The sequence below is a fragment of the Elephantulus edwardii genome, unplaced genomic scaffold (assembly GCF_000299155.1).
Source record: "Elephantulus edwardii isolate Elephantulus edwardi_28Jun2011 unplaced genomic scaffold, EleEdw1.0 scaffold00318, whole genome shotgun sequence".
NCBI lineage: Eukaryota > Metazoa > Chordata > Mammalia > Macroscelidea > Macroscelididae > Elephantulus > Elephantulus edwardii.
Window position 1 is genome coordinate 1,021,953 of NW_006400068.1, and position 19,016 is coordinate 1,040,968.

The following is a 19,016-nucleotide window of genomic DNA, read 5'->3' on the forward strand; positions in this document are numbered from 1 at the left end:
GCCAAGGGAAATAGTAAGCTGATTGGGAGAATTACTCTATTTTTATTAACAAGTGGTTTTCACTTATAAACCCACACATGAGAAGTAGTGACAAAATAATATTTATGTGATTGAATATAAGAAGGTAATAGAAATATTTAAATATAAATAAAATATTAATGTAAGAGAATAAGTGATAAATCCTAGACTGTTATGTATTAATATAATCTCAGATAATTTTTTTGATCCCACTAATTATTGAGTACTAGCTTTGGCATATACGAAGCTCTGCAGGTTTAATAATACGGAGCTGTGCTAATAAACCAAAGGCAAGGAGTTCAAATCCACCAGCTGTGCTGCAGGAAAAAGTTAGCATGGAGAGCACTGGTGGTTAAGCGTTAAGGAACTGTACTGTAAATTCCAAGGATCTGAGGTTTGATTCCACTAGATGCTTCATGGAAGAAAGACAGACACATCCTCCTATGTAATTTATGGGCCCTGAATACCTGCTTGAGGTTAATAAAAACCTACTGTTGGGTAGGTAAGCTGTGGGTCAAACGAAATTTGACAGTACACAAAAACAACAAGCCTTGATACATGGTTGCTATTACAAAAGCTGATTTCAGAAGAAATAATTCAATATATGTTAACTAATAAAAAAGTGCATATCTTAGAGCATCAAAACTTACATCTTACTTCTGGAAACATTATTTGCTAATTTTAATAATCTTGTAAAAGGGATAAATATCTACATTTTAATAAGTAATCAATATAGAGAAATAAAACTTATTTCCTTTTCTTTAAGTTATATTTAAATCTTTTTTCCATCTAGCATGATGTTATCTATAGGTCCAATGGTGAGAATTTTCATTTTCTTGATATTGAAGGCTGTAGTCTTTGATTTTCTGCAGTTAGTACTACAAGTCTACCTCACTTTCAGCATGCAAGGTTACTTCATCGGCTTAACAAAGGTGGTTGTTATGTGCCGTCAAGTCGCTTGCGACTCATAGTGACCCTATGTACGACAGCCCTAAACTCTGCTCTGTCCTGTGCCAGTCGCATCCTATTACCCCAGTCACTAAATCAATCCACTTCATAGAGGGCCTTCCCCTCCTTCCCTGTCCCTCCACCCTCCTAAGCATGATGTCCTTCTCCAAGGACCGTCTCGCCTTACAACATATCCAGAGTAAGTTAGATGGAGCCTCAGAATCCTTGCCTCCGAGGAGCTGCCCGGTTTAACCCTTTCCAGGATGAATCTGTTTGTTTTCCTAGCAGTCCATGGTATTCTCAATACTCTTCTCCAGCACCACAGCTCAAAGGCATCAATTTTCCTTCTATCGTCCTTGGTCATTGTCCAACTCCTTGATGCATAACAAGACCATGGCCTGTATCAGGCACACCTTAGTCTCCAGAGAGACACCATTGCTCTTCAGTACTTTGGAGAGGTCCCTAACAGCATACTTTCCCATGGCAATGCACCTTTTAATTTCCTGGCTACTGGTGCCAAGAGTGTTGACTGTGGAGACAAGCAAACTAAAGCTGTGAACAATCTCAATCTCTTCACCATCCATCCTGATGCTGCCAATTGGCCCAGTGGTGAGAATCTTTGTCTTCTTGACATTGAGCCTCAATCCATATTGGAGGCTGCAGTCTTTGACCCTCTGCAGCAAGCACTTCAGGTCCTCTTCAGTTTCAGCAAGCAGGGTTGTGTCATCTGCATATCGTAGATTGTTGATAGGTCTTCCACCAATCTTGACCCTACATTTCTCCTTATAGAGCCCAGCCTCCCAGATAATCTGTTCTGCATATAGGTTGAAAAGGTATGGAGATAGCCTGCATCCCTGGAATACACCCTTCCCAATTTTGAACAATGCAGTGTTCCCTTGCTCTGTTCTGACGACTGTCTCCTGGTCCAAGTATAGGTTTTACATTAGAACTATCAAGTGTTCTGGGATTCCCATTCTTCTCAGAGTCAGCCACAGTTTCTTATGATCCACACAGTCAAACAGCTTTCCATAGTCAATGAAACACAGATAGGCATTCCTCTGGTATTCCCTGCTTTCAGCTAAGATCCATCTAACATTAGCTACAATATCCCTAGTACCACAACCCCTTCTAAACCCAGCCTGGACTTCTGGTAGTTCTCTGCTGATGTGCTGTTCCAGTCATTTTTGGATAATCTTCAGTAGAATCTTGCTTGCACGTGAAATCAATGAGATTGTTCTATACTTTCCACACTCTGTTGGGTCATCTCTCTTTGGGATGAGAACAAATATAAATCTCTTTCAGTCTAACAAAGGTTAGTGACAAATATTTCTCTTATCCTAATGCCACATTAATCTTCAGAGTCAAATTTCTTGAATAATTTGTACAGATTGAATAAGTTTAGAGAATGGACACTATCCTGACATATACCTTTCTTAATTTTAAACCATGTAGTGTTCCCCTTTTCTATAAGCACAGTAGTCTCCTAGCCTAGGTATAGGTTTTTCATGAGCACTATTAAGTATTCTGGGACTCCCATTCTTCTCAATGTTAGCCATAATTCATTAACATCCACACAATCAAATAACTTTACATGGTCAATAATACACAAACAGACAAAACAGAAATTCTTCTGGTATTCTTTGTCCTGGTGTCATAGCCTCTTCTAAATTCAGCTTGAATACCTGGCAGTTCTCTGACTAGTTCTAGATAGCTTTTGGATGATCTTCAATAGTACTTTGCTTGCATGTGATATATATTGTCAGCAATTCCGCATTCTGTTGGATCACCTTCTTGGGAATGGGAATATATATGGATATCTTCCAGTCAGTTAGCTTGGCAGCTGTTCTCTTAATTTCCTAGCACAGACTTGTGAGAACATAGATGGAGAAAAGTCAGTCAATGACTCCATCCTATTTGGGTACATAAAAAAGATACTTGGTATCAGAAACCAGGAGATCAGGAGATGTGTGGCACTGAGAAAGCCAGCAGTCAGGGACCTCTCCAAATTATTGAGAAGCAATGATGTTAGTTTGATTCAAGCCATAGTCTTCAAACACTTCTTATGCTGTTGAGAGTTGGCCAATGGATAAAGATGACTAAAGAAAAACTGATGCCTTTGAATTGTGGTATTGGAAGAGAGTACTGAATACACCATGAACTGCCAAAAGAACAGATATGTCATGGAGAAGGTGCAGCCAGAATGCTCCTTGCAAGCAAAGATGATCAAACTTCAGCTCACGTACTATGGGAATATTGCCAGAGAGGCTTGTCCTTGGAGAGGGACATCATGCCTGGGAAGGTAGAGGGATGACAAAAGAGAGGAGGATCCTCAACCAGGTAGAATGACACAGTGTCTGTAGCAATGAGCTTACATGTGTCAGAGGACGGGTCTCAGATCTGCTGTCCTTAAGGTCGCTATGAGTCATACTGCACCTAACAACAACAAGTTATATTTAGGGAGCTGAACTGCTAACCCAGAGATCCAGCAGTAGTAAAGCAGTAGGAGCCCTGGGAGGGAAAGTTGAAGTTAACATAGAAGTAGGTGCAGGGAGTATAGAGACATATCTGGCCCAATGGGAATTGATTTTACACTATTGATGCTGTGGATGGGAAAGAGTCTCCCTTGTAAAGTTAGTAGAGGTCAGATGCAGCTGCCCCCCCCTTCACCCATATTCTTCTAAAGAGAAAGTCAATGGAGAAGGATTGTTATGAGTTGGAATAGACTCTACAGCAGTAGGTTTAGAGTCCCTTTCCCTCTGCCGTCCCCTATTCTCCTTTCTTCTCACCCTCCCTTCTTTTCCTTTATTTCTAACAAAATTTTAAACAGTTCATTTGGGTTTTGACCTTTTATTGAGAATTTGCATTTCCATTAGATAGAATGAATCAGAATTTATATTTTCATAAGATCCCCAGGAAGAAAGAATATTCTTAGCAGAGGCTAAAATGAGAATGAATCAATTGGAAGCCTTGGTTTACATTAACACCCAACTCAAACTCATTGCCTTCAAGTCAGAACTAACTCAAAGTTCACCCTCCTCCATAGGGTTTGCAATACCGTAAATTTGCCTGTTTTCCTCCCACATCTATTCAATGTCTATTTGTGTATATATATGATGCTTCAAAGTGAAGGATAAGCAAGAGAGAGTGAGAAGATCCTCAGTTGGATGGACTGACACAGTGACTGCAGCAATAAGCTTGACAGATGCTTCAAGTAACCATAATTACTTTGGTATATATATATATATACACAATAGAGCTTTGTCATGAAATGATCTAGTAGAGTATAACATTCTCGATTGACTTTCTAAACAAATTTGTTGCTAAATGTAGCAGGAGTCACTCGCCACACTATTATTTCATCTTTCGTGTGGTGTGTGACAAATGAAAAAAATGGATTTGGAGAACCTAGGAAAGAGAATAAATTGATTTATTGTTTCTTGTTCCAGAAATTAACTCCAGCAATAAGGCATGCAGACTATTTGGTGATTTCACAATATAAATTATTATCTAGGATCTTTGGTGATTATTTGTTAGGCTCATTCACAAAACAAAAAGATACAAATTTGACTATCATAATACTTAAAGAACAAAACAGATAAAAATCTCAACACAAACATTTTTTTAGGTATTCAAATTTTATCTTGTTTTGTGTCCAATTTTTTAATCTTTCATTTTTGTAAGTATAATGTTAGCCAAGTTTACAATGGGACTGAATTTGGTATTTTTATTCATGAGTTTTTGGAAGAATGAAACACTGGAGAAGACTTTTCCAATTTATAATGCAAAGATCCTTTTAAACCTACCGTATTCTTTTTGTTTCACCACTGGTTATGGGCGTCCCATCTCTAAGCCATTGAATAACTGGTGTGGGAATGCCATTTGCCTTGCAGACCAACTCAACATTTTCTCCTAGAAGAACTCCAACTTCACTTGGCATTTCAGCACCAACAACACTTGGAGGAACTTCAGAGAAATAATTAGGGTTTTAATTTACACGGTGCCAGGGCATAAACTCTAACAAATACAATTAAATCATAAAACAATATGTTATTTCTATGTTACATTTTCCCAAGATTAAGGTACAAGACCAAACTATTATTTTATACATGAATTATTTTGAAATGAGAAGTCAGTAAAGGAATCATTTCATTATTCCAAGTATATCTGTGAAGTCACATAATTGTCGTGAGAGTTGGTGACAGTTGTTGATTACACCTCATGGGCACACTTCCCTAAGTCCTAGCTCTAATAACTCTTAGATAAATACTAAATAGATGGCGTAGAATTAATTAGGATCAGAAGAATCTAGTTTTGTAATTAAATCTCCTGAGAACTTTTGATAAAAGTATAAATTTAGATTGTGTATTTCTCTGATACAATTTCTATTCATCTTTGATTTTCATGTTAATGTTTTAGTAATAAATAATATTAGCAAAGTTATTGAGAATGGTATCAGAAATGGACTTAGAAACTTAAATTCTTACTCTGCATTTACTAATACTGTTGTATAACTACAATGTTGTGCTGACAGCAGCTCACATCAAATTACAAAAGTCAAATTTGCACGTTTTCCTTGCTCCATCATATTGGTAGCTTGTAACATCATATTTGTAACTTGAAATTTATTATGGTTAGATTGCTTACACCATGGAAATTTGCACATGCTATAATAAGACTTTTTTTTGTTTTGTTTTGTTTAAGAACAAAAGCTTAGAGCAGCTTTGTTAAGGGGGTTCTGGGCGATGTTCCTTGGTCTCAAAATGGAGAACAAGGAAGTTGTGCTTAGGGCATCTTTGGGAGGGTTTTTATAGCAGGGTCTTCAGGGAGGAAGGGTGGGACATTCCACTGTAGTTTATGGTTTAGCCAAGTGGGCGAGGCCCTTTACTCCTTTTGTTGATGTGTTGTATTCTTTGAATTATTTATTCTCCCCCTCGGCCTTGGTCTGGGCCTAACATTCCAGCCTCTTTAATAAAAAAAAAAAAAGAGTGAAGTATCTTTATTTTAGCTACTTCATGCTGAACAGGGGCAGAAATCCAAGGCACAGAGGTTAGATTGGGTTGGCCCGGGATCAGTAGCCAGGGGAGAATATAGATGTAATAGCAGCTGGTTCATCAGTAAATTGGTCATTTCTTTTATCCATTCTATGTCTTGACACCATGTGAGCTGGCAGGTTCAAGAAAGAGAGGGGTGCCACATTTTCCCTGAAAGAGGGAGGGGATATAATGTGCCTCGACTCTTCTCTTGGGTCTTTGGCAGTAGATTTTAGGTCTTCACACTGAATGTAAGGCTCCAAACTCAAGAGTTCAGGAAAGAAAGCTTAAAGCAGCTTTATTAAAGGATCTCCTGGTCTCAAAATGGAGAACAAAGAATTTGCTCAATAAGGCCTTTTTGTCAAGAGGGTCTAAAACATTCACCAATACATCATTATGTGATTTCTTCAAATCTCAGTTAAGTAATACTGAGGATGTTTTGCATTTACGAAATTCACAGAATTAAAGATCTCAAGCAGTAAGAGTGATAAAGCCATCTTAGATCCTCAGTGAGATGGACTGACACAGTGACAATATGCTTAAGTATGTCAGAAATGATGAGGATGGCAAGGAAATGATAGAGTTTAGATCTGTCGTTCATAGTGTCACTATGAGTCATACTCGACTCAATAGCACCTAATAACAACAAAAACAATATACATCTAATATATGACAAATACTAGATTTTATGATGCATATTGAATAGAAATGAAATATAAACTATATCACACAAAGATCCAACAAAATGTTTAGTTTTAACATACACATTTTAATTGGGATAATTATTATCATTAATCTGTCAAACATATTAAATATGCATTTTCTAACATTGTTGTTGTTATGTGACATTGTGTCACCTGCAACTCACAGCGACCCTATTTCAAGAGCCCTAAGCCCTGCTATATCCTGTGCCAAACTCATCGTCTTCGATATATCTACTCACACTATACCAATCACTGAATTGATCCATCTCATTAAAGGTCTTCCTCTCCTGCGCTGTTCCTTCACTCTTCTAAGATTACAGTCCTATTAATATATTTTTTAAAATTTTATGTTTCTGAAATCTCATAGCATTACCAATAGCAACTTAGAATACAAAAACAATTAAAAAATAATTTCATCTTTATTTTTTTATATTTTGGTGTCAGTTAGAACACGGTAGACCTTTACTAAGCATTTGCTGGATGGATGAATATTCCTTACTCTTTCTTTCCTTTAATAATCTCTTTCTTTAAAATTTTATACTGGTTTACATACAAAGTTTATAAAATTCATATATATTGTTTTTCACACCAGTTATTTCCTTATTCTTATCCCAAAATGGCTCAAGTTTTAAGTTTAATTGAAACTTATTTTATCTGTGGTTAGAAAAGAGTCTAAACTGTAAGAATTGAATTATATATATATATGTATCTGGAAGACTAGATAAATTGCCAGTTTAAAATCAATAACGGCAAATCAACAAAACACACATATCGAGAGGTCATCATTTATTAAATGTAGACAAAATAGAATCACTGAGTTTCACTGTTTTCTACATGTAAGTCTATTTCTATGAAAATAGAATATATTAATAAATTCAGGACAGAAAATTTATAATATTTTTTGTTTGATCTAAACGTATTTTGAATTATTGAATATCTCTTTAAGTATAGATTTATTTTTAGCTATAAATGTAACAAAATTGAAAGCTGAATCCCAACATAGGCCACATACCTTGAATTGAAAGGATGTAGTTTTTCTGTGCCTTTCCCTCTGTATTTGATGCAATGCATGTGTAGTTTCCACTATCTGAGAACTGGGACCGGGCAATTTGGAGTTTACTACCTCCTGATAAAATACGAACTTCAAGTAAGCCGGAATTTTCTATAGTAATAAATAAAGCAAAAGAAAGTAGAAATAAGGGGTTTTTTTTTTTAAACCTCTCTACAGTTCACTATGAAAGTTTCTTGATTTTTGTGATAAGTTCATTTTCACATTTCCTCATTTAGCTTTAAATGAATCTTTTAAAGATAAATACAGATTAGTACTTTTAATGAAAGGAATACTTATTGTACTTGTAACTTTATATTTCAGTACATAAGGTTTTGTTTGAGGGAGCCCTGGTAGTGTAGTTGTTATGTGCTCACATACACCCTTCAAGTTTAGTAGTTCAAAACCACCAGTCACTTATCGCTCTGGAAACCCAGTGGGGAAGTTCTTCTCTGTCCTGGGGGGTTGCATTAAATTTGAATTGAGTCATTTGGTCTGTTTTGTTTTTTTCAAGTTTTCCTCTAGTGAACACAGCCATGAGCTACTTTATAAATCTGGTCCATAAAGAATTAAAGCAAACATAGAAAATTGTATAGTTGCATTACCTATGGACTTGTGGTTTTTTAACCAAGCTATTGTAGGAGGTGGGATCCCAGTAGCCTCACATGTTAGAGTCACAGGATTACTGATTGTTTCAACAATCACTACTTCTTCAGGCCCTTCAATACTGGGAGGAACTGTAAAAAGACAGAAGAAAATCATATGTCTTCATTAAGCTAATCAGGAAAATTTCTTTCATTTGCATATCTGGGGGAAAAAGAGTTATATTAGAGGCAGATGCTCACCATATACATTGAGGTGGAAATTTTTATCATCCCGTCCTGCTACATTTATAGCTCTACATACATACTGGCCTGTGTCAGATACCTAAAAGAAAAAGATACTATAGTATGTGCTCCATTATGTTACAGATGACTAATCACACTGTTCCAGTGTAGATTAAATCATCAGTCATCTTTATGCTCAAATGCCCCAGTTCTATTGCTTTCTGCAATCCTTCTGTTGTTCTTAAAGCAAAGAAAATCAATGACCCTGAAGACTTAATTTTTCAAAAATAATTTTCACTGTAGTAAAGGTACTATCAGCTTCCAACTATTTCACTGTTCCACAAAGGAATGACATAAAAACAAGAAGTAGAAAAGCACCTCCGCTTTCTTGATGTGCAGCATTTGTCCATCTAATAAAATCTCCAAGTGAGTAGACTCTGTTATCATCCTCCCATTCTTATACCAGGTGATGACAGGAGGTGGGACGGCATTGGACTCACACTCCATCGACACTGAAGTCCCCTCTCTCACGTTAATTACAGAAAGAGATTCACTGCCATCATCTTTAATGCTTGGGGGCACTGAGGAAAGATAAGAGCAGACGGATACCCCCATTCATTAATATGCTCAAACAGAAATCTCTAACATAAATTTAAAAATAAATTACTTTATGAAAAGAGTAAAAACAAACCATAAACAGTCAGGGAAATTTTTTTCTTGCTTTCACCAGCTTGGTTGATAGCTATACAAGTATAGTCACCACCATCAGATACCTTGGCACGAATAATTTGTAGTATTCGACCACCTATAATACAGATTGAAGAGTAATATAGAGGTTATTCTATTTAAGATAAACAGCATGATATGTTTTTTCATCTGGAGTAAAGCAGATATAGAAGGCTTTCATCTTTAAAATGGAATAATTTAAGCCATTATATTTGATCTTTGATTTATTGTGGATTCTACTTCCTTTTAAAGAAAGAAATTAATGGGACTTTTCTCCTGAGTAATAAAACATGAATCAGAATAGTCTGATGTAGGTTCTAGTGAGGAAATAGTAATTACATTTGGAGAAGTTAGGTAACAAAGCATTTTGGGGGTTTAAAAATCTATTCAGGGAGCTCTGGTGGCCTAGTGGCAAGAAGCTGCACTGCCATCATGAAGGTGATTGGTTAGAATCCACTGGATGCTCTGCTGGAGAAGGAGAAGCAATCTCCAGTGCCAGTCGGATCCAACTGAACAGTACACAAGGGGGGAAAAAAAATCTATCTATTCATAATGCACAAACAACTTTAGTATTGATTAACAACATTTACTGGGTTTCTTCTGCGACAGAGGTTATTTATCAATCTACCAATTCACAAAAAAAGAATTTCCATTCTTAAATGTCATGACTTATTGAAAGAGATCTTACTAGGTATTTTCATTAAAATCAAGAAAGCATACAATGTTTATTTTAATAGCTTAAAATTAGCATAGAGAGGCATTTAATGGAAACAAGTAAATAGAGAAAGTCAAAAGTTTAGAAGAGACTAAGAGAAAAGTAATTTACATAAAGATAAAGGAAAATGAGAACACTTATAAGGAGACTATATTATATATACATATACGTATATATTGCTATACATAGATTTTATAATTTCATAACAAATTAAAGAAATTTTTAAAGAATAGATTCCTTACCAGGAACAATGAAAGCATTTGTGTTTGGATTGATGGGTTGCTCATTCTTGAGCCAGCTGAGATCAGGAGGTGGAAAACCAGAGACCTCACAGGTCAAAGAGATGAAATTATTCACCACAACAGTCATATTTTCAGGGTTAGGGCCAATGACACTTGGAGGAACTATAATAATAAAGTGTAGTAAAAGTAAATTCTGATGTTATCAGTCCATACATTCCAATTTACTAAGTAGAAGTCAAACCACTATACTCTGCTAAAGCAATTAGTTCAAGATAATCATTAATACACTATGAATAATTCTTCTTGTTCCTACAAATACCTAAAATACCCATGAAGAAAATGAGTTATCCATCTTTGTAGGAAATTTTAATGGCTTCATCAAATTTATTCTCAGCTGTTTCATTTTTCCTAATTGACAGTTCCAGAATTTTCAAACACAGATATCACGTATTTTACTTGTAAAAAACAGCCAGCAGTGCCTTAGATGCCTTTGTCAATGTAAAAAGACCTTTTCTTAAGAACTTTTGAATACTTTTGCTTCAAATAGTACACCTTGATATAAACTTTTTTCTCTTTCCCTTTTTTAAACCAATGAAAGAATATTTAGAAATTTGATGCTAGGGCCTCTATAAATAAATAAAAGATTGTTTTAAAAATGTTGTTCTTGATGTTGTTAGGTATTATAGAGTTGCATATGACCCATAGTGAGCCCCTGAACAACAGATCTGAATCCTGCCTATCAGGTGCCACCTCACACTTTCTGACACACTAGAGCCCATTGTGGCAACCACTTTAAAAATGTAGGCCAATGACTTTATGATGAATAAAAAATTTAAGAAATAAACAATAACACTGACTTTCTTGTTAAAAGTGTTAATTTAAGAAGAAAAAAAATCCTGAGCAAAAATGTGAACTAATAATAATATTCATGCTATATTATTTTTATATACATTATAATAGCTTGCCTCCAGAAACCCTACGAACCTGGAGAGAGGAGGAAAGGCACCCAAGTGTCGAGGACTCTCCTTCATAGGGTCGCTATCAGCCGCCTGCGACTCTACGGCACTTAACAACAATAATATCAACACAGAGAGAGAGATCACCTGGCCCAGTGGACAGAAAACGATGCTACCAAGCCAAAGGTGGGTTACTTTTAATCCGCAGCCCTGGGGCCTGTCTTTCATTGTTTTTGTTCAGACATTCCTCTAGGTCGTATAGCCCTGGTGTCCAAGGTGCCGTACCATGGTCACTTGTGGTTGCTGTGAGGCTGAACACTGTGACACTGTTAATGGTTGGCTACCCAATGTGGACTGAGAGTGGGGTGGAGCTCCCCGATGAAAACAAGCTTGGAAGGAGGAATGGCATCCACTTCCATAATAGCTTGCCTCCAGAAACCCTATGAACCTGGAGAGAGGATGAGAGATACCCAAGCGTTGAGGACTCTCCTTCATAGGGTCGCTATGAGTCGCCTGCGACTTGATGGCACTTAACAACAACAACAACAACAACAACAACAGTAAATGTGTATCTATGAAGCAATGCATATTTCATAAACACACTTCTGTTCAAATGTAAATAAAAGTATCATATCATTTAAATAGTTTCCAATGAAGGGGACAGTAGGATGTATGTGAGAAAGGTACATAAAAATGAAGAAATTAATGAAACAATGCATGCATAATGCATGCATAAAAAGATTAGTAAATAACACATGAGTAATTCTATACATTTATATAGCTTAAATGAGATAGTTATGAACTCAAAATATATTAAAATTGAAGTCTTGACGTGGAATATGAGAAAAAGCAAAAAACTTTTTTCTTGAAATAGTGTGATTCTTTGTCTCTGAAAACTCGGTGGAGAATCAGCTATGAGTCATTTCTGACTCAACAGTACTTCACAAGAACGATGACTTCTAATATTCTTTATTTCTGTAGCAAACATTTAGTGAACGGTTACTGTATATAGTTGTTGTTGCTGTTGTTAGGTGTTGAGTTGAGTATGATTTATAGCAACTCTAGGAACAATAGGGCTGAACCCTGTCTTATCCTGTGTCATCTCCACCATGTATGATACACTTAAGCCCATTACTACAATTGCCTTGCCAATCCACCTCATTGGGAAATCTTCCTCTCTTTGGTTGACTCTCTACCTTTCTCAGTATGCTATTTCTTTCCAAAAAAATATCCTCTCCTAGCAACATGTCCAAAGTATGAGAGACAGAGCTTCACCTTCCTTGTCTCCAAGGAATGCCCTGGCTGCATCTTTATTCATCTTTATCTTTATGGTATTTAAACCCTATACTGCATACTAGACATTATGAAATAAAGACAAGAAGAAGAGAGACAGGCAGTATGGAGAGCTTAGGTGACTCCAACATTTATTCCAGACATAGTTGACTCCATAGATATAGGTATAGTGTGCATGTGAAAGTTAGTGAAAGGGAATAGAAAAATAAAAGCTAAATGGAAATATCTGGAAGAAGACTTGTTTAGGTTAAAATGCTGATTTTGAACTTGCATCAGTTTTCTTATCTGTAAAAGAAGCATAAAATGGTACCAAATACCTGGAGTTACTGGAATAATTCAATGAAATAACATATAAAAAGTACTCGGTATAAGACCTCATAGGTTTTACATATATTGTGTTGTAGGAGTTGTGGTGATACAACAGTTAAGACTGTGGCTGCTAAGCAAAAGGATCTATATAGTTCAAACTCACCCAGCAGTAGCTACACAGGAGAAAGACAGTGATATGTAACCTAGAAAGCACTATGAAATAGTTCTACTCTGTCATATGGGGTAGTGATGAGTCAAGCACTGACTTGACAATCCCCAACAACAACTTATTTCAGTTGTTGTTATAAAGAGTTGAGTTTTTGCTGGTCAAAAGTGATGAAAAGACATAGGCTAAGATAAGTAATTTAAGTGCTGTTCCCTAGTTTTAATTGATGGGAAGGAAAAGATGGGACAAAGATAGAAAAAGGCTGAGAAAAAATGGCAAGTTTTTAGGCTTAAGATCAGAATGAGAAAGAACTGGCACAATGGAAAATGGGAGATTAGTAAATTGTGTGACTTCAAATGAAAATAATCAGGAAAAATAACTGACTTAAATTTTTCAGCATTTATTCTCCTTTACAGAATAAAATGTGTACTTTCAGAAGCATTATGCATTTAAAAAATTAATACAGTAACCTGGAAATTAAAAACACAGTAGTTTCTGTCTTAGTCAGATAAATTCATTAAAAAATATATTTATTAAACACTCACTGTATTAGTTGATAAATACTGAGACTATAACAGTAAAAGTCTTTCAAATATTTTCTACACAAGCATTAATATTGTTAGATACCAATACTTGTGCATATATTTAAATACATACATATGAATGCATATGTGTGCCACTCTGCTTCCAAATATATATATAATAACATACTATGACAGGTTTGGAAACAGGGTGGTATCCACTTTCTAAAAAACATGCCTCTGGAAACTATGAACTTTGATAAATGATGATAGTTACAGAAAGGCTTCAGGCCTTTTGTTCATAGGGTAGCTATGAATTGTGCTCAACTCGAAGGCAATCAACAAGAACTATACATATACATATACACATATATTCATATATATACACACATGACATATGACACATATGACATATATAAAATAAATCTTTCATAATAATTGTTTAAAATTTCCAATTTAGTATTCTCGAAGCATGTGTACCTAAAGAAACAAAAGAAAGCATTCTCTTTTCTCATGTTAGACATTCAGTTGCTTTTTTAGCAGCAAATAGTGTATATGGAATATTTAGCATATCTTGAGAACCACTTTTTGAGAAATGAATTAGGTACAAGGGAAGTCATGGGAATTATTTCATTCCATAAAATGACTTATTTCTTTCCTGTGAGTATATTAAACACTGGAAGATGTTGCTTAACTTAACATGGATTCTGAACTTGAAGAGAGAGAGTGACTCTGAGAATCAATTTATTAATTTTCACAAGAGTAAGACCTATATTTGACTCTAATACAATGTAAATCTGTAACCTATTGGAATCACAATTTTTATTTTGCTTTCAAATATACAGGAATAACTACTTCTTGAGGGTCTAAAATAATAAAAAAATAGGCAGCATAGAAAACGGCACTTATCTTACTAGCTAAGGTAGGGGAAAAAAAGAAAAAGACTGAAAAAAATGTAGGCTCTACACATTGCCCAAATTAAAAAGTGCAAAGTAACTTTACACAATAAAAACTATTATTTTTCTGTTTGTTTTAGTTTTTTAATTTTTTTATGAATACTCAGAAGAGTTTGGAACCAGATTCTTACCGTGAACGTTGAGGTTAAAATACTTTTTGGCGCTTCCAGCTGTGTTCTCAGCAACACATACATATCTCCCAATATCTGTTATTTGAGAATTCAGAATCTAAGTGGAAAAAGGAAAAATTCTAACTGACATTTTTAATAAAGAAAGTTGTCATAACTGAGATTTATTTTTGGGCTTAGAGTTGCTATAACATATATATTTCCCTAGTTAATATCAGATGATCAGAAACTAAAAAAAACACCCCAAAAAATAACACCCAACAAAAATATATGATAGTTCTAATGTTGATTTTATAAGCCAGGTCAATTAACAAGTTGGCAACCGTGCTTAGAAACCCATTTGCCGTTATTTGCAGCAACGTGTTAAATAACTATTTATTTATACAGATTTCTATTCAGAAAATGTAGTTTTAAAACATAGCTGTTGTAGATAGACTACAAAAATGTTCCAGACTATTCCCTCACCTCCTTATCCACAGTATTAATGGAACTTTTACATTTTTGTTCAGAAAAAAAAACGAGGGAGCTCTGGTGGCTTAGTGGCAAGACGCTGCACTGCAATCCCAGAAAAAGATGGAGTAACGATGTGAAGTCTAGACAGGTCTTGTTCCTGGTTTTCATTAAGTGAATATGACAGCAGTGATACTAAAGACACCGTATGGTGACACTGTCTTTTTCTTATTCTTTTGGAACACTGCTACTCTCTTATTTCTGCGTAGATCAAGAGACCAAATGGGACTGCCTCCGTCTAGTTGTTGCCACCGAGGGTAAAGACATGTGAGGGAGTCCAGCCAAGACCAGTAGATCTTTAGCTCACTTGAGCAAGCCTACCTGAGTCCGGCAAACTTGTGAGCTAAAAAACGCTTTTTTGCTATTCAGTTGTGATGCGTTTTGTCTTACATAGTGATTGTTAAATAATATAGCAATTAACATGATTTTTTTTAACCTATTTTGCAGTATCATTCTATCTATCCCTCTATGTCTTTGTCCCTAAGCACAGAAACATTTAAGTGTTTTGACAGAGGTTGTTTAAAAGCATCAAGTAGAAACATCAATGATGTTTAGAAGGTTCATTGAAGATTAATGGTTAAGTATAGACAGTGAACTTTAGTCTTTTTGTGTATAATACCTCCATGACATAACAATTGTTAAGAGTCATTTATAGATATGCTGGCATTCTTGTGCCAGTAAAATACTATTTATCAGATTTTAAAAGTAATTAATTCATTTATATCCTAACAAACAAAGTTGATGTTACATTTACAAATGCTTACTTTTCTTTAAGGAGTCTTAAAAAGAAAAATAAAGATATTTTTACTAGTGAACAGCAATCATGAATATTTATGTGGTTTACACTACTATGTATTTTCAACCTCTAGACAATATAACTTACAAGGAATCATCTAGGATTTTACCACAAGGTATATGCAGTGGAAAAGGTTGTCTAGTTGTTGTTGTTATTAGGTGTTGTTGAGTTGAGGTCTACTCATAGCGATCCTATAACAACAGATCTGAACCCTGTTCTATTCTGTGTTATCCACACAATCCCTGACATACTTGAGCCCATTGCCACAGTCTCTGTGTCAATCCACCTGACTGAGGGTCTTCCTATCTTTAGCCATCCCTCCACCACCTTCCCAAGCATGATATACTGTGGGCTTTAAACAAAGATCATACTATTTAGTAAATTAGATATCTCTCTCTTTGTGTGTGTATGTGTGTGCCTGGTGGTATAATGGTTAAGTGCTCACTAGCTAAACCAAATGTCAGTGAACTGAATCCACTAGCTGCTTTATGGGACAAAGATGACGCAATATTTTCATAAATATTTACAGCCTTGGAAACTCTATGGGGTGGTTATACTCTGTTCTATAGGATTCTGTGAGCCAGAATTCTACTCAGTGGTGATGTATCTCATTCTCCTTCTCTCTCTCTCTCTCTGTGAATTCACAAACAATATCTATAAATATTCATACAAAATTGTTGGAAATGGTTGTCTATGGTAATAGGAATAGGGTATAAATGAAGAAACACTTTAGTTCCATGCCTTGTATCATTACATACGTACACACACAATTTACAATTCAACCAAAGTAATTTTAAAAGTGAAGAAAAATTCTAATTACTATAAAATACAAAGTCAAAATAATTTTGAAGAAAGGAAAATATATCCCCAAAACATAAGTTTTAAAATATATCCCAAAGAAGTAAAAATTGATACACAAATGGCCGTATGTACACCTATGCTCTTAGAAGTACTAGTCCCAATAGCAAGAAAATGAAAATAGCACAAATGCCCACCAACAAGCGAATAGATCGAGCAATTGTTATGTGAATGTGATACACAATGGAACACTATGCAGCACTAAGGAACAATGATTTCTTAAAATACAAAATAACATGCGAGAGAATAGAAAGTGTTATGCTGAGTGAAATAGCTCAGTTTCATAAGGACACATATTGCATAAGACCACAATTGTAAAATAGAGGGTAACTGAGCAAGACATGTATAAATGTTCAAAAACATTTGAATGTTTGAACATTAAATGTTCAGAAGAGGGAAGGAAAAAGTGGGGTACAAAAAGGGGAAGGAGGGAAATCCCCGGGATAGCAAAGTTTAGTGGACAGAGGGGTGAAGGAAAAGGAAAGATTCCATGAGGACTTGAAGAGAAGGGGTAATAATAGACACAGACCAATAATTATATTCATTAATTATATAAAATACAATGTAAACCAGGTTGCTTCTTGGAGACAAGAATTTTGAAGCTCCATCTCACATACTTTGGGTATGTTACCAGGAGGGATCAATCCTTGGAAAAGGACATCCTGCTGGGTAGGGTGGAGGGAAAATGCAAGAGAGGAAGACCCTGGACGAGATAGGTTAACACAGTGAGTGTGGCAATAGGGTCAGGTATGTCAGAAACAGTAAGACTGACTCTTGATAGGACAGGGTCCAGAAGTACTGTTCAAAGGGCCACTACGAGTTGAAGTTGATTTGATGCCCCAAGAACTACATATGAATAATATAAAATAATGATATAAAACACAATGTATATGAATGATTGTACATAAATACATTTCTAAAAAAGCTAATAGGGGAAAAAGTTAGATATTTGCTTTTACCTGCAGAATTCTTCCATTAGATAAAAATTTATGATGACCATCTTCTAGCAAGGCCTGTCCATCTTTTTGCCAGGAATTCCTCGGAGCTGGGCTGCCACTGGACAAGCACTCCATCGTTGTGCTCCTATTCACCAGCACGGTGACCTCTTCGGGAAGGTCACTGTTTGCTCCCTTGATAGTTGGTGGTACTAATAAAGGGTTGTGACAAAGATATCAATGGAAACAGGTCTCTCCTAAATTATTCTAATTTTCTCAAAGTTCTTGAAATTTTCACAGAGTCAGAGAAACAGTTTGAAGGGGAGATAAATAATCACTAGTTATATTTTATAGTAATAAATTTGGGTGGTTATAAAAATTGTTCACTTTTGTATTGGTTTTTTTAAAATTCTTCTCTCTCCTTTTCACCAACCTGTGACTAACATTCTCATGGTTTTATTTCCATTTAACTTATTCTCAGATCTTCCCCAATATATATTGTCCTGTTTTCAGGACAACTCTGAATTTTTAACAATATATACAAGTATAAATTTTACATATGGGTAATTACTTATGTCTTGGAGGAAGTGCCACCATCTCACTATTTGGGTAATTCTCAGAAGGAACCAATCCCTGGAGAGGGACATCATATGAAGAAAGTTGGGGAGTCAGAGAATGAGAGGCAGACCCTTGCCGAGATGAATTGACACAGTGACTGCTACAGTGGGCTATATCATGGAAGAGAGAGAAAGGTGCAGGAGAGGGCAAAGCTCAGATCTGCTGTTTAGGGTCGCTAGGAGCCATTGTCACATTGATAGCACCTAACAAAAACAACATATAGTCATCTAGGCTATCCTGGTAACTTAGATCTTTTTCAGTGTAAATGTGAGATTTCTAATATATGTGAGGTTTCTAATACTCTGAAATAATGTCAAAGATTTTAAATTCTTTGGAACAAAGAAACACTTTGTTATTCATTTGGTTTGTTTCTCTGTGTCAGGAGCAGCAGCAGCATCACCTTGGAACATCGTTCTCAAAAACTCTCTGCTCTTGAGTTGTTTCTGACTCATAGTGACCCTACTTTGCGTTTCTCATGCTGTAAATCTTTTTAACTGGGGAAGTGGTGGTAGATTCAAATCCCCAAAGATGCTAAGCCCTTTGTTTAGCAGTACAAACAAAATCATGCTATTGTCAATGTTAGAAGTGCATATTCTTATCCCTTTCCAAGATTTTCTTAATCAGAACTAAGACATAAATCAGTAAGCTGTGTTTCTACAAGTTTTCCAGGCTATCTTTAGGCCCACTAATGTGTCAGAAATCCTGCTAGATT

The 19,016-nt window shown here is 35.7% G+C and overlaps 1 protein-coding gene across 1 annotated transcript in view; it reads right to left on the minus strand.

Moving 5' to 3' along the window:
- HMCN1 (hemicentin 1) overlaps window positions 1–19,016 on the minus strand; it is a 763,653-nt gene that overhangs the window by 141,356 nt on the left and 603,281 nt on the right. The window contains exons 57-65 of the mRNA XM_006901311.1: window positions 17,711–17,898; window positions 14,591–14,687; window positions 10,259–10,420; window positions 9,267–9,380; window positions 8,954–9,156; window positions 8,594–8,675; window positions 8,354–8,485; window positions 7,713–7,862; window positions 4,770–4,929 (exon numbers count right to left, since the gene is read on the minus strand). Of these exons, the coding sequence (XP_006901373.1) occupies window positions 4,770–4,929; window positions 7,713–7,862; window positions 8,354–8,485; window positions 8,594–8,675; window positions 8,954–9,156; window positions 9,267–9,380; window positions 10,259–10,420; window positions 14,591–14,687; window positions 17,711–17,898 (1,288 nt within the window). The remainder of the gene's footprint in view (window positions 1–4,769; window positions 4,930–7,712; window positions 7,863–8,353; window positions 8,486–8,593; window positions 8,676–8,953; window positions 9,157–9,266; window positions 9,381–10,258; window positions 10,421–14,590; window positions 14,688–17,710; window positions 17,899–19,016) is intronic.